We start from the raw sequence: 15669 nt of genomic DNA on the forward strand, positions 1-15669 counted from the left end.
CCTTAAGGGTAAAACAGCTTGTCACTGAGGCAGTACGCTCAAAGGGACACCTTTGTATCTTCTGTACTCATAAAGTGATACCTAATAATTCATAATAGCAGTACCATACAAATACTATTACTACAGTAAGGTACGTAAGTGCATATTACTACTCCAAGATATATGCACCCTTTAGAGGTAAAGGTTCAAAGGTGTCGCTTTGAGGGTACTGGCCCAGTGACAAGCTGTTGTACTCCTAAAGGTACAATTTTTGTCACATTTTTATTTTCTGTCAACATCTCCACACTCCTGTTAGTTTGATTTCTTGTCCATTGGTATCAATAGATGCATTATCTTTAGCTTCAACAATTCCACTCTGTGAAAATGGGTGTCAACATTTGTCACTGACCTAGAAATAGCCACAATGTTTATTTAGGTTTTTCATGATGAAGTTTTTGTGAACTACCTTTGAGCATTTCCTTATTTGATGTGTCACTTGACGTAGGCTGATAAAGATCTTCTTTTCGTCACATAAATAATATTCCTTTGTCTGTACTTTTATTAACTTTTAACTTGATAACTTTATATCAAGTTAAAAGTTAATAAAGACAATTAATGATAACTTTTTCATTAATTGTCTTTATAACAAAAATAGGGAAGCAGGCCTTATTATACCATAAGCATCAGGTTTCCTGTCTTGTAAAGTGTATATCATTGCGTCCCCTCGGTTGAAATTGAGGTCTGTTTGGGGAGTCTGTGTATCATTGTCATCCCCCCATCAGGTCCTCTGAACTATATATATATACATATGTATATACTTTTAGCTTTTTTTCTGAGAGTGTTACTTTAGTCGAGCAGACATCCCCTTTTAATACACCCATGTTTTCTGTCAAATTTAGCTCCAGTTCATTGCTCCTCCCTAGCCTGTGCTGTAATACCACCAGACCTAGGCTATACAAAAATGACAAGTTAATTAATATGGCATTAAAAGCAGGATTTGCAATGGAAACACCCAACCTATATCATCTGTGTCCTGAAACAATAAATCTTTTGATTAGCCTGTCTGATGAAGACCTCAAACAAGACATGTAAAATTGTACGTTACACATATTCAACTGCCAGATTTAGCTCGTTTACTTTCGTTTAAAATATGTTCATTTATAGGCTATATTTATATTATAATACTCTAGGCTACTGTTTAAATGGAAAATCTCAGTGCTATTTTTTTGTGTTGTTTAGTTTATGCCTCTAGATATTTCAGAGACATTGTAATGGCTCCCCACTGCCCAGCAGAGAAATCTTTATTTGTTCATTTAAGTCTAATTCAATAGACAAGCTTTATTAAAGCAATTACCCATGATTTGGCAGACCTGCTATAAATAAGCGTTTTCTGTCTTGTGGTTTGTTTGTTTATTTTGTTTGTTTCAAATTGCAACTTTGTGATAAATGTCTTGGAGTCTTTGTCAGAATGATGCAGAGTTTTCAGTTTTGGGTTAATTATCTGTTTAATGATACCTGCTACTCGCACAATGAACAGTTTAAACACATGGCCCCGGTGTGTATCGATTCCTCTTACAATAACAATGCTTTCCCCCCATATGTTAGAGGTATTAATGATACTGTCTGCACAGAGCAGAAACGACAACAGCGAGGAACTTCTGCCAGGCAGCCTGCACATCAGCTGTGAAAGAGGTACCCATAGTCGCAGCAATCACGATGGTCAGGCAGTCGGCCAGCAGCTGAGATGGAAAAAAAACAAAAAAAAAACCAGAAGATTCATGTGGCAGGTGAGTCACTAGATAATAGTGTCTGACCGCATCTGTATGAGTTTTATATGTTGATGTGTTTGCATACCCTGAAGTTGTCAGGAATGGATCCACGTGCAGTTTCTCAGAGTGCAGCACGCTCAGTTCGGCATAGATGTTCTTGATATCATCCATGTTCTTCATGGCTCTGTCAAGCCTGTGGAGAACAACAGTTCCGTGGGCTGCAACCTTTGCATTGGACATGATGGCCTCTGCATTGTACAGGTTTCCAAAACTTGTGAAGTACCTCTGAGTCCAGGGATACACAATCAAGGTCCTGCAATACACAACATACAAAAAGTGAGATAAAAGTGAGTTTTGTGTTTTATAAACTTGCAAAAATTATGATAATCATAAGCACAATAACATGGGTACCGTACCTTTGCAAAGCTTTGGGGCCAGCGTCCTCATACTTCAGCTTGCTGAAAATGTCCTGGATGCAGGTACGCTCTTGGTCGGTCCACACAACCATTTTGTCAGTTTATGATTTTTTCTCCGATAGGAATAAGAATCATACATTTCCACTCGTGTCGACACTATTTATGTCATCGGGTTGCATCACCGATACAAGAGGGCTCATCTGATTGGTTGGAACTTCTCATGGGCAGGACGCTAAAGATGGGGTGATTTTGCATTTTAATGCAAGTGGCAAAAAAGTTGTTGCATAACATACAACATTCATCTTTTTGTGAATAGAATAAAAAAAAACCCCCCGTAGTATGACACTTAAGCAGCAACAGTATGGCAATGATATAATGTCTTTGCAGATAAAAACATATAGGATTGTAGAGTACATCTTTATTTAACTGTTTAGCTAAATCCTTGGGAAATGTGACTTTCAAAAACTATGAATTATTCTTGTGATCTCAGCTGCTGGTTATCGCACGCACATACACACATTCAAAACGACTCTGCCTTATCTCTAGTCACAGACTCTCCACTCACGTAGATCTCAAAATGAAACCCCTGTGTGTTAAAAAAAATCCAGTCTCATCAAGTACCAAATTAAAAGGGTGTGGCCATTTTATCGATTCACCAGGCATGCACTATTTCACAGCCAAAAAATGAAATAAATGATTTATAAATCAATTCAGAATAAAACAAAAAACAAAATCAGAATAATCAAGATCCGTGCCCTCAGTTCCCTTTTTGGTAATTTTTATTAACAGTAAGTGCCTTGTAAGTAAACAATGTACATGTTTAATAATATTAATAATGATAGTTTATGAAATAGACTTTTATTAAAATATAACAATAGTAGTAAAATATTAATAAAAAGAATAAGAATATTTTTTAGTATTTAATAACTAATATATATCACAGATATTGGCTGCAGGAAGCATATATGGTCATAACAGGTCATATCTTGCATATAGGCCTACTAAGATGTAAGGTTAATTACATTATAATATTAATATTAATACGTAATTTAAACAAATAGTTTAATTTAGCTCAAAGGGAATCATTTATGATTTTATAGGGATTTGAACAGAATCAGCGTTACGGCGATTCACTGAACGAGCCGTATAACAAACTCTGCACTGGATATTAAAATCCCAAATATAGTGAAAACACTATTAAATAGCACAGTAACGAAATCGACAGATTAAGGCATTAACTTGTGAGCAGAAAACACAAGATACTTCTCTTTTAAAATATAAATCAGATTTTATTTATATAAACCTAAGACATAAACTAATCTAACACATGAACACAAGCATTCACACATTCACACGTTGCAGAAAGAGAGAGAGTGAGGAAAGGATGAGTTTAAGAGAATGGAAACATTAAATCCCAAGTTTACAGCAATTGCATAGACCTGAACAACCATCAATCACTTATTTAACCCTCGCTTTGAGTTTCTCAATGAGGCTAAAATTTATATTAAATACACCAATTAGAACCTGTTAGAATCTGGAGGTGTGTTTGCTGGTTTTGCCTGTGTAACGGGGTTGTGTCCTCGTTGCAGACAGGGGGTTTCCCGAAGTGTCTGATTGGCTGGGAGTTCAGTAGTCTTTGAAGTGATGTCTCTTGGCGTTGGCTTGCTGGACGTTTGAAGAAGTGCAGTCGAAGCTGGGCTTTATGTCAAGCTTACATTAACACGAAACTCCACGGAAAGAAAATAAACTAAAGTAAAAGAATAAAATGATGTAATGAGACTAAGTTGTTTTCCTTCTCATTATGGCACGTGGGCCAGAGCATGCTCAAAGAGCAGCACGCACGCGGTGAGAGGGACGAGAGTTGGAGAGAGTAAAAGGCAAGAGAGATAAGAGTAAGAGAGAGAGAATGGAGGATGTCCTGAGGTTTTAAACTCAGCTTCTGGACCGTCCTATCTGGACGCCTTGACCAATTAGACACTGTCCTTGCTTAGCTAGGGTGTGTTCTTCAAATCATAAATCAGCTTGTTATCAGTCACATGGTCCGAATTTTACAAGCTATGGCCAAGTATACCTTATTGAACATGATTTCATAATAAGACTATGATGCATTTGACAAAGAATTGACAGGAAGAAACATTTCAAGCGTGAATTCTCAAACTCATAGATACTAAACATGCAATAGGTCTCTTTAAGGCTCGAGCCATTCAATACTCATTAAAAGCAAGACAGATTGAGTTATTAAAACAAGGATATTCAAATGGGTTACATACACAATATGCAGTTATGCATAGAAATTATTAGTTTCATTAAAATTGAAAATGAAAGTCTTTATGTGGTTCTATGGAGAACGAGGCATGTTCTTTAGAGAAGGAATGTTGGTTTGGAAGGTCTTTTATGTGTGGAGACACGCCCGAAAGAGTCTGTAGCTAATGATTTTCTATCACAGGTTTACGTGTGAACATCAGTCTTGATTACTTGCAACCAATTTGACAGTCTCCTTCTTGAATTGGAATTATCAATAAGTGTTTCTTTTTTCCTCAGTGTTGTAAGTTGTTTGGTGAAAAAGGCTTGCTAGTTGGGAGTTGCTTGCCCCAAACTAGATTTATGACGTCCTGTTCCTTAAGGCCTCTCTGCATTCCAGCTCCTCAGGTTTCAATGTTCCAATGCATCTTAAAAATGGTCTGATTCAGTCTATGATATCCTACAAAGATCTAAACCAACTAACGTATTAACTTTATTAATTAATTCAAATCATGTTGTGGGGTGACTTGAACTGAAGATGCTGACGTGGTTTGATTAGGATCTGCCCATAGCTGTTTATCTCTTGTGACTCAAGTGTGCACGCACATATCATCACGTTCTCCCTAAAACGAAGAGGGAGGAAAATGGGCATCATGTCAACTTTCAATGTTAACTGGCAGGAGTTCAATCTGACACGCAATTAGGCTATATCTTGGGTGTGCCCACTCAACTACAAACGCTTAAAAAGAGGACCAGCGTTTAGGTGGGCAAGTCATTTGACCCTAGCACGACTTCTCATTTCAGACATCGATTCAAAGTCTCTCTGCTAAAGACAAAGCAACTGTGAAGGCCCTCTGGGCAAAGATCTCCTCAAAGGCTGAGAATATCGGCAATGAGGCATTGTCCAGGTGAGTCAAATCAGTTTTTTCTATAGACTAGCCTATATGTCTAATGCAAATTTTGCAGTTCTAAGACTAATTCAGCTTTTACATCTCCCGCCATTTTGCAGAATGCTCTATGTCTACCCTCAGACTAAAACCTATTTCTCTCACTGGAGCGACCTGACCCCCGGATCTGCTCCTGTGAGGAAGCATGGAAAGAAGGTCGTCGGTGGAATCGGTTTGGCTGTGGAGAAAATCGACGACCTTTACGGTGGCCTGCTCACTCTTAGCGAGCTGCATGCCTTTCAGCTGAGAGTCGATCCTGCTAACTTCAAAGTAAATATACTGCTGTGTGTCTGATGCTAATTTGTTTATAATTTAGCCATACTTTCACAGTTTTCATTATGAAGTTGTCTTACTCAATTTGTAAGTCTGTAAATCTTAATTTAACAGATCCTGTCCCACAATATTCTTGTGGTGTGTGCCATGCTCTTCCCTGATGACTTCACACCTGAAGCCCACCTGGCCATGGATAAGTTCCTTGCAAGACTGGCCCTGGCTTTGTCTGACAAATATCGTTAATCAGTTTGATATTTGTTAAGCAGATTGAATGTTGTTTCGTCGATTTAGTCAGCAGCATGTCAATAAAAACAAATCTGGAGACACTTATCCTGTGCATTGTATTTCCCTGACACAGAACAAAATATAAATTAATTTGCAATACATGCAAATCTAAAACGCAAATCTATGGGATCATATGAATTCCGATAGAATTGTGCAAACTGCTTTAAATCACTAAACTCAGAGTATTTACAGTTATTAAGTTCATTTTTAATTGTGAATTAAAATTAAGCCTGTTGCTTGACAAAAAAAAAAAACATTAAATAGCCTAATTTTGGCACATTAGGATATACTCGAGTTAAGATACCCTTATAAATTCTGTTTCTTTAAGCTTCTAAAATATTTGTGCACCTTTTTATATAAGTAGACGGTCAAGGTTTATTTTGAGACTACAGGAAGGATATTGCAATTAGATTTAATATATCAAAGATGCTTTTATTTTATACTTTTATATACTGATACAGGCTATTTATAAATAAATAAAAATACTCGTTAACTAACATGAACAAGTTCAACTGAGTGAGACGCACCTGCAGCTTTGAATCACGTGAGTCTTGCATAGGGCATTTACGGTCATTCAAAGCTGATATCTTGATTGTCTGGAGAGAAAAAACACTTTATCAGGGAGCCTCATGCACAAACATCAAGAAAAGCAGATGGGCATTATAGGCTACAAATTATTGCACATATGGTAGTAAGTACCAACAATATCTTGTCTTGGAAAAAAAGAGTTAACATTTTACTGAAATAATTAAACATAGCCGCCATTGAGCCTTTGTGACAACTTAAGACTTTAGCATGGTTATTAGGCCTACTAGAATATTGGCTGTAGCACATAATAATGCCTTATTCTGCATTACCATGCAAGCTCACTTACTCTTACCCTATACCTAAAATTAACAACCACCTTACTAACTATTAATAAGCTAATTGTGAGTTTACTCAGGTGCACATCATAGTTAGGCTAATAGTGAGAATGGGACCTTAAAATAAAGTGTGACCATATTTCAGGGGTGCCCAATCCTGTTCCTGGAGATCTACCTTCCTGCAAAGTTTTAACACATCTGAAGCAATTAATTAAGATCTTCAGGAGCACTTGATACTTATAGGCTAAATCAGAGGTGGACTGGGGCCAAAAAGTGGCCCTGGACTTTTTGTGCAAAGATCGGCCCACCAAACCCAGTCCGCACCACACCATAAATGAGTGGCATATTCTTAACATTATAATTAGTCTTTTCTGGTGTATATGGCAAATAGCAAATAATTTTAAAGAATTTTTACAAGGGACGGATTAATATCACGAAAGTTAAATACTAATATTATCAGTCCATATGACACAATGCTCTGGTATCATCTAGAAGACTTGAATAGTGCAGAATGTGGACTGTTAATGTACCTTTCTATTGGTCATAAACAGTACTTGTCATTTTGCAGGAGCTTGACATCTATCATTTTAAGGAATAGTGCTCCAATTGTGGAAAAGAGTATACAAATTATTTTGATGATGAAAAATACAGTAAACAGTACTGTGAAATATAGTGTTACAATTTAAAACAGCTGTCTTCTATGCGACTATAGTAAACAGTCATTTATTTCTGTGATCGAAACTGAATTTTCAGCATCATTACTCCAGTCTTTAGTGTCATAGTGTCTGATTTGCTGCTCAAGAAAAATTTCTGATTATTATCAATGCTGAAAACGGTCCTGCTGCTTCATATTTGTGTACTATTACCATTCAGTCTTGGGTAAGATTAAAAAATATTAATTAATATTTTCTTCAACAATGTTGCATTAATCAAAGATTATAGAATACAAAAAGGGACTTTGATTAAATTGATTTAAGTGACAGTAAAGATATTTACACATTACAAAGTACTTATATTTCAAATAAATGCTGTTCTTTAACTGAGAATCGTTATACCAATAGTAAAACCATTATTAATAATTGATCACAAATAATAAATGATAATTTGGCAAAGCAACAAATTAGGCAGCATTAGAATGATTTCTGAAGGGACACTGAAGTCTGGAGTAATGATGCTGAAAACGCCCGGTGCTCCAGATGGCCAGTCCGCCACTGGGCTAAATACAGGTGTGTTTGATCAGGGTTGCAACTCTTTAGGTGGATCTCCAGGAACGGGGTTGAATACCCCTGCCCTGATATAGTGGATAAATTATATACTGTAGAGGATTACATTTGTGTGGTGTCTGCCCAAAATTGACATTTGTTTGATTTGGGTTAAAATGTCTTTCTTTGTTCTGTATTGTAGAAAGTCGCAATACTAACACACTGGTAATATATATGAAATAGAGTAAACCATAGACTGAGGCAAAACATACTCTTTTATGTAAAACCTTGTCAAAAGACAATTTACTGACATCTACTGGAAAACAAGAAAAGGGTTGGTCATGTTTTATACAAGTCAAGCACACTAATTCACAGTTTTAATTGCAATGTTAGGCTGGTGAAATATTTGGACTGTTTAAAAGTAGGCTAATGATGGCATCATGAATTGAATTTTGAGTGAAGTGACATACGGCCAAGTATGGTGACCCATACTCGGAATTCGTGCTCTGCATTTAACCCATCCAACGTGCACACACACACAGCAGTGAACACACACACACCGTGAACACACACCCGGAGCAGTGGGCAGCCATTTATGCTGCGGCGCCCGGGGAGCAGTTGGGGTCCGGTGCCTTGCTCAAGGGCACCTCAGTCGTGGTATTGAGGGTGGAGAGAGCGCTGGACATTCACTCCCCCCACCTACAATCCCTGCCGGCCCGAGACTCGAACCCGCGACCTTTGGATTATGAGTCCGACTCTCTAACCATTAGGCCACGACTTCCCCATCAACGTGTCAAAACAATTGAGAGGTTTTGACACGTTGAGGTGCTCCGATATCATATAACTCGTATCAGAAGTGGAGTCAGAAAATCACTTTGAGTACTCAGAAATCAATTAACAAACCCACAATTTGGTTTCCTGACAATCCTTGAATATAATGCAACTGAATGTAAATGTACTGTAAAGCATCGGCTAAATAACAATCAATTAAAACTTACACATCCTTTGATTATTACAGTAAAAAAAATTTTTTTTTAAATATATATAAATAAAAAATATTTTGGCACATGAATAATTAAAACTTATTAAAAAAAAGCAAAGCAATCCATATATATATATATATATATATATATATATACACACACACACACATATATATATATAAATATATGTGGATTTTTTTTCTAAATAAAAAATAGTATTATATTAATAAGAATGTTAATAGTAGTAATCATATATACTCCATGAATAAAAATAAATAAATAAAGTAATTAATTAAATAAAGTAAATAAATAAGAGATTTAGATTCACTTTATGAATTATGTGCAAAGTAAAGAAATACATGCAGGCAATTTCTAAATCTTCTCTCAGGAGAGAGATCATGATTTGGTTTAAAATATATATTAATAAGAATATTAATAGTAGTAATTGTATATGAGAGATCATGTTTTGATTTCTAAATAAAAAATATTATATTAATAATAGGAATGTTAAGAGTAGTAATTATATATAGTCTATGAATAAAAACAAATAAAATAAATAGATAAAGTAATTAAGTATTTTAGGTTCACTTTATGAATGATATACAAAGTGAAGAAATACAAGCAGGCAATTTCTAACAAAAGAGAGTTTATTAACAGAAAACATCAGAATACATTATGGTAGGTTATAAAAACTAAAACAAGAAATACATTTGGCAAAGAGACAACAAAGCATCAGATTACAGAAAGGTCTAGGTCTATATACTGCACTAATATAAATGTTTGACAATATCATACAATGCTTTACAAGTTATCTTGACTTTAAAAGTGTGCGACATGAGGTCCTGTGAGAGCCCCTCTCCATCACTTGAAAATAACACGGATCTTCTTGTCTCCCACTACCAACCTAAAACAAATAATGCAATTGTTCAGATATTTCAGATACTCATACTCGAATATAACATATCAGGATCGAAAGTTTCAAACACAAAAACTGTAAACCCAAATGAACTTTTAATTCTTATTTCAATCCGATCAGCCTCAAAGTCAGTTATCTTTATATACTCAATGACTTCACACTCTTCCTAAATGAAGAAAATCATTCATTGTGGAAGGTAAAAGTGAGCAGCAAGGATACCTCACAAGACTGACAGTGACCATAGCGCCAGTTAAAGGTCCCACCCAATATATCCAGTGGTATTCCCAGTGACCGGACACTATTGCTGGCCCAAAGGCCCGTGCTGGATTCATACATGCTCCTGATATTCCACCCCTGTTCAACATGGAAGACAAAATCAGTCAAATCACTGAAAACTGAGAGTTTGGAAGAAAAAGTGGCTTGAAAAAGTGACCCAAATACAGCACATTAGCACATTTTATTGTTAGGAATCATTATTTCCTATTGCATTATTGTTCTAAGGCTGTTTAATGTCTTTGTTTCCTGTAACATATCCTGTGATTTTCAGTTCATTTGGTTGCCATGTTCATTAAAGACACCTCTGTCTCCACATTAAAACAAGTGAGAAAATGAGGAAAGATCTCAGCCATATTTACAGATTTATGTTTTTATATTTCTATTGTTTTATACGTTTGAATGTATAAATTATATATAAAAGTATTTGTTCTATTTTTTCAACTTTTATTAGCTGTTTTGGATTCAAAAGTTTCCTGTATAATAATTAAATTAGCATTTTTAATTCAAATTAAAACATCCATGTTCACAGTTGTTACAGTAGTGAACTTGTAGTTCACACCAATCTATATAGTTCAAGTAGAAGATTTCTGAACTTGTTTCATTTCATTATCAGAGTTACTGTATATCAAATTTCACTGGTGTCAAAAGTATTCACATTCATTACTCAAGTAGAAGTATAGATACTAGGGTTTAAAAAGACTTCTGTAGAAGTTGAAGTATCAACTCAAGTTTTTTACTCAAGTAAAAGTGTAAAAGTACTGGTTTCAAAACTACTTAAAGTATAAAAGTAAAAGTAATGGAAGGGAAAAAAATGCAATTAAGGACAAAAGCTTAGGCCGCGGCACAGGGGCCTATTGTGCACTACCCCACCTCCTCAAAAAAACATTTTTCTAAAGGCCATAATGACTATAATGTTATATTAAAATGTTAATGTTGAAAAATGTGCGATGCTCTAGGCTACCTGTTTCAGCCGGATATGTGCCCACTGAAAATGAACACATTTTAGTACAATGCAAATACATTAAAAAACCATATATGTGTACTACTGAGCATTAACGTGGTTCATGGAGCGGAAGATATGATGACTAGTTGCCTGTAAGTATTGTAATGGTGCAAAAAGTCAAACTTCAGAGGCATGTCATCAATAACCTTTATTGGAATGTAAATGTACATCCAAGCATTACGGGAAAAACCGTAAACTGACGTTCCCAGAATTCCCTGCGTTCCATTTCAAATTCTGTTTGAATTTGACGTTTTTTCTTTGAAATAACTATGTTTCTTCTTAGTTTTTTTCTTATCAGTTATGTTTATTAGGGTTGTATGTTACATCTAATGTTGTTACATCTAATTTCAGTTTAAGGAGTCTCACCATGATGGTGTTTAGTGCTTGTGTGAATGACACTGTGCACCTTCTGTATATGCTATTGTTTAAAAGTTGCTTGTGATGGGCTTTGGCTCATCATATGACTCTCATCATCATCTGCATTTGGTGGTTATCAGTGTATTTCAAAGGAAGAAAACAGATTTCAGTACTTTAATAGGTTGGTATATTAAGATTATATCAGTTAAAGAAATTACGGTATTTAACTGTAAATATAAGTTAAAACCGTAAAACCTAAAATGTTGCTACCGTATTTTTACGGTAGAATTCTGGCAACCACAGCTGCCAGTTTTTTACCGTAAATTTGACAGATTTTTTTTACAGTGTAGGTTTATATTCTCATCCAACCACAATTCACTCTATCCGGATGGCGCGAATTATCTGGATAGGTTTTTATTTTTTTTATTTTTTTTTTTTAGCGATGAGCAAGGACGATGCTAGGATTTTCATTTTAGGGGGGCTCAGCCCCCAATGATGGTATAATAATAAAAAATAAATAAATATTTACAAAAAAAATTATTAATAGGGTAGGATGGTATACTAAACTTATTGCAGTATTCCACTGTATTGCATAGATGGGTATAACATCCGAGTACAAGCCAAATACAAGTCTGATCTCACACACACACACACACACACCTGTTTACTGTACAAACCAAAAATGTTACTGTTTGCATTACTAGTACAAATCTTTTTCTATGCTCGAGTACAAACAGAAAATTGTAAACATAAAACATCATATCACTTTAAACTTATACTGACTATCCATATTAGCAATATAAACAACACAGCTATAAGGCTGGACAATGGATTAAACTATGTGGGTGCTGTGATTAACTTTTAAAAGTAAAAAAAAAAAAAAAACAGCAAAACTGAAGCAGTCTGTGAGAAGGACACACAATGTTTCAATCTCTGTCAATCACTCTGATATGCAATTAAAATGAGTGCACTGACTGAGTGCTGTCTGTCACTGTCTTTAATCACTTCTATGCATAACTGTATGGTAGTTAATGCCACATGCACTGTAATATTAAGTTCTATATTGAAAGCTAAATTTTCAAATGAAAATAGCAATAACGTGATCGTTTTATAAAGTACGCGTATAATGTGTTAAGGGCTTTCGCTGAAGGAAACAGCTGTGGTGTGATGAGTGGTGAATGCAGCGAAAACTTTATAGAAGATTGGAAACCGATTGCTCTCCCATGACTTTTTGTAAACTGTATTTAAGACAAAGAACTGCACAGATGTAGATATTATAACAATCTATCGATAAACACACACCTTGTCCTCTCCTCTGCACCACCGTGACCGCAGTCTGTGGATTGAAGAACGCGCAGAAAGATGGGGAGGAGCCGAAGTCTGCTGCCGTTTCAAATTTAAAGGGGAAGAATCGCAATATTTTTAGGGGGAAATTTAGGGGTGCTAAAGCCCCCCTAAAAATGGCCTAGCAACGCCCATGACGATGACAAGCCGGAATGAAAACGAGCAGAAATGAAATAGGAGTAACGAGGCTATTTTTAAAATGTAAGGAGTAGAAAGTACAGATAATTGCGTGAAAATGTAAGTAGAAGTAAAAAGTCGGCTGAAAAATAATTACTCCAGTAAAGTATAAATACCCAAAATTTCTACTTAAGTAAGGTAACGAAGTATTTGTACTTCGTTACTTGACACCTCTGTCAAATTTGGAGACTCAAAAAAATCGAGATACCGATGTTTAAACGATGTCTAACAGTGGTTTCCAGTCATTCCTATATTTAATATATTTTTAATATTCAACACACATGCTCTTTATGGCTGCAAAACAGAAGACTAACTTTTTTTATTTAAAATATAATGTAGCACAGTATTCTGTACAATAGGCTATATCATTTATTTTTGTAGTTTGCGTGAAATATTAGCTTCCTACCCAGCCAAAATATTTGCAGTCACAGTGAGTCCAATGCAGAAAGGAGCCAGTTGACTTCGGGTCCTTCCGTTCACGGCACCCATGCTCACAACCATAGTCAAGAAGAGCGTCATAATCATCTCTGCCACAGTCGCAGAACCAGTGCCATGAGAGGACTGAACGGCATTAAACGCTGCTCCTGTTGCATTTGCAAACGCTTCATTCGTAGTGACAGCCTAAATAAAAAAATATATATAAATAATAAAACTCTTGAATCATGGAAAGGGACATTTTTACCGTCAGTGTTATCAGTGTTAATGATTGAACTTTCAGTAATTTACGCATCAAGGTCAAGCCATGTTAAGTCACAAATATTAATAGAGAAGATTAGACACATACTTTGGCAAGGCCGGCAGCAATCACTCCACCTAACATTTGTGACAGCACATACGGCACCAGGAGCATCAATTCCATTCCTCCGATGAGGTAAACACACACAGACACAGCTGGATTGAAGTGACCACCACTGGAAAACAAGATCAGATAGGGAAATCAAATGTAAGCAATCAAGCACAAATTATACAGTTTTGCTTCGGCATGAATGGCTACATGTTATTTTCTCCTAATAAAACAGGTTAAAAACTTTAATACATTAAAAAAAAAAGATAAATAAAATAAAATCTAAAATAAAATCCTACAAGAAAATATTAAATACTTTTAAATGTAAAAATGTTTTCATTTAAATAAAAAATAAGTTACATTTTTAAATGAAAGACAAAAATATGAAATTATAAGGACTCGACTCATTTCTTTCAAGGCATGTTCACACTCCTGCAGTCTGGTAAAAGATACAGAAGTATCAGATCTAGGACTTCTAGGCTGTTAAACAGCTTTTTCCCTACAGCTATCAGACTGCTTAACTTGAGAATTTGAACTACACTTAAAAGACTGTACTTTTTAAATTCTATTTTAATTAATTTTAGTTTATTTATTAGTATTCTTATTTATTAGATATTTGTATAATATCTTTTTTTTGGCACTGAATTACTGAGGTGTGGGCGTGTGAAACATAATTTCATTTTTATGTGAAGCATAAAAATGACAAATAAAGGAATCTCTGATCTCTAAATCAAATGTAAGCAATCAAGCATAAATTATACAGTTTTGCTTCGGCATGAATGGCTACATGTTATTTTCTCCAAATAAAACAGGTTAAAAACTTTAATACACTTAAAAAAAAAAAGATAAAATAAAATCTAAAATAAAATCCTACAAGAAAATATTAAATACTTTTAAATGTAAAAATGTTTTCATTTAAATAAAAAATAAGTTTTAATAATTTTTAAAATAATTTTTAAATGAAAGACAAAACCAAACAAAAATATGAAATTATAATTTATTAATAGATTTATTATTTATAAAATCATGAAATTAAAAATATATGATTTTTGCAGAGTAATCAGATATTTTAAGTAAATGCAAAATACATGTTTGATGTTATATTTTTAATATTATAAATATATTTAACCTAATATAAATATTCTAAACATTGTTTAATACTTAAATATATTATTTTTCATTTTTATTCTCTATTTCGATGTCTAGTCATTTGCTAAATCAAGCACACAGAACATAAAGCGGTTACCTGATTTCTCCAAAAATGGCAATTACTATAGCCAGTGCTAGTCCATGTGCCAGGGCAGGCTGGATGCTCCCACTGATGCCCACGTTACCCATGACCGACACACAGCCCACAAACATGAAGAGAGTGGAGCCAAGGACCTCCGCCAGGCACGGCTGAATGTAATGCTCATAGAAGGACAACTTCTTAGGTTGATTCTGATGGGCATCCCCTCCATCGCCAGTGGCTACTGTGAAGAGCTCTGACTTGGACTCCGCTGAGGTCATCTTGCCTGTGTGAAATTTCAGGTGATCTGTGCTCACATACTGTGGCTTTGTACTGATAAAGGTGGACAGAGGATGGGGTGGAGTGGTGGTAAGGCGGGCCAACAGTCTCCCCCGTCATCACTCTTGGTGGCTTGGGAAAAACACTTTACAATTACAGCAGTAGAGAGCATTGTTTGGGGGCTGACGGCTTCAGGATACTGCTTATCATCCACCAGGCTGCTATTATACAACTGAGGACAATAAAAACGTGCATAACCAACTCTCATGTCACTCAAGGTCTGCTCGCCTGTCTTATGCAACTGAATTGATCAGAGTTAATGCAGTATCTCAAAGGTTACTAATTTA

At 35.4% G+C, this 15669-nt stretch overlaps 2 protein-coding genes and 1 pseudogene across 3 annotated transcripts; 1 reads left to right on the forward strand and 2 right to left on the reverse strand.

Annotated features, from left to right (window-relative positions):
- Window positions 1–1589: 1589 nt before the first annotated feature.
- On the reverse strand, window positions 1590–2256 carry LOC306852179 (hemoglobin subunit beta-2-like; annotated as a pseudogene). Its single transcript has 3 exons — window positions 2165–2256; window positions 1834–2061; window positions 1590–1718 (listed from the first exon to the last, which is right to left on the reverse strand). The product of its transcript is annotated as a hemoglobin subunit beta-2-like (transcript).
- A 2802-nt stretch (window positions 2257–5058) lies between these two features.
- On the forward strand, window positions 5059–5868 carry LOC306852353 (hemoglobin embryonic subunit alpha-like; the record flags this gene model as incomplete). The annotated part of the gene is made up of 4 exons (XM_079389098.1): window positions 5059–5073; window positions 5210–5313; window positions 5415–5622; window positions 5740–5868. The coding sequence occupies 4 exons, from the start codon at window positions 5059–5061 to the stop codon at window positions 5866–5868; spliced, it is 456 nt and encodes a 151-aa protein (XP_079245224.1).
- Window positions 5869–9584: 3716 nt separating this feature from the next.
- On the reverse strand, window positions 9585–15372 carry LOC306852474 (aquaporin-8-like). Its single transcript, XM_079389337.1, has 5 exons — window positions 15062–15372; window positions 13816–13942; window positions 13438–13652; window positions 10094–10228; window positions 9585–9862 (listed from the first exon to the last, which is right to left on the reverse strand). The coding sequence occupies exons 1-5, from the start codon at window positions 15322–15324 to the stop codon at window positions 9820–9822; spliced, it is 783 nt and encodes a 260-aa protein (XP_079245463.1). The 5' UTR covers window positions 15325–15372; the 3' UTR covers window positions 9585–9819.
- Between the last annotated feature and the right edge of the window lie 297 nt (window positions 15373–15669).

Source organism: Barbus barbus, assembly GCF_936440315.1.
Source record: "Barbus barbus genome assembly, chromosome: 32".
Lineage (NCBI taxonomy): Eukaryota > Metazoa > Chordata > Actinopteri > Cypriniformes > Cyprinidae > Barbus > Barbus barbus.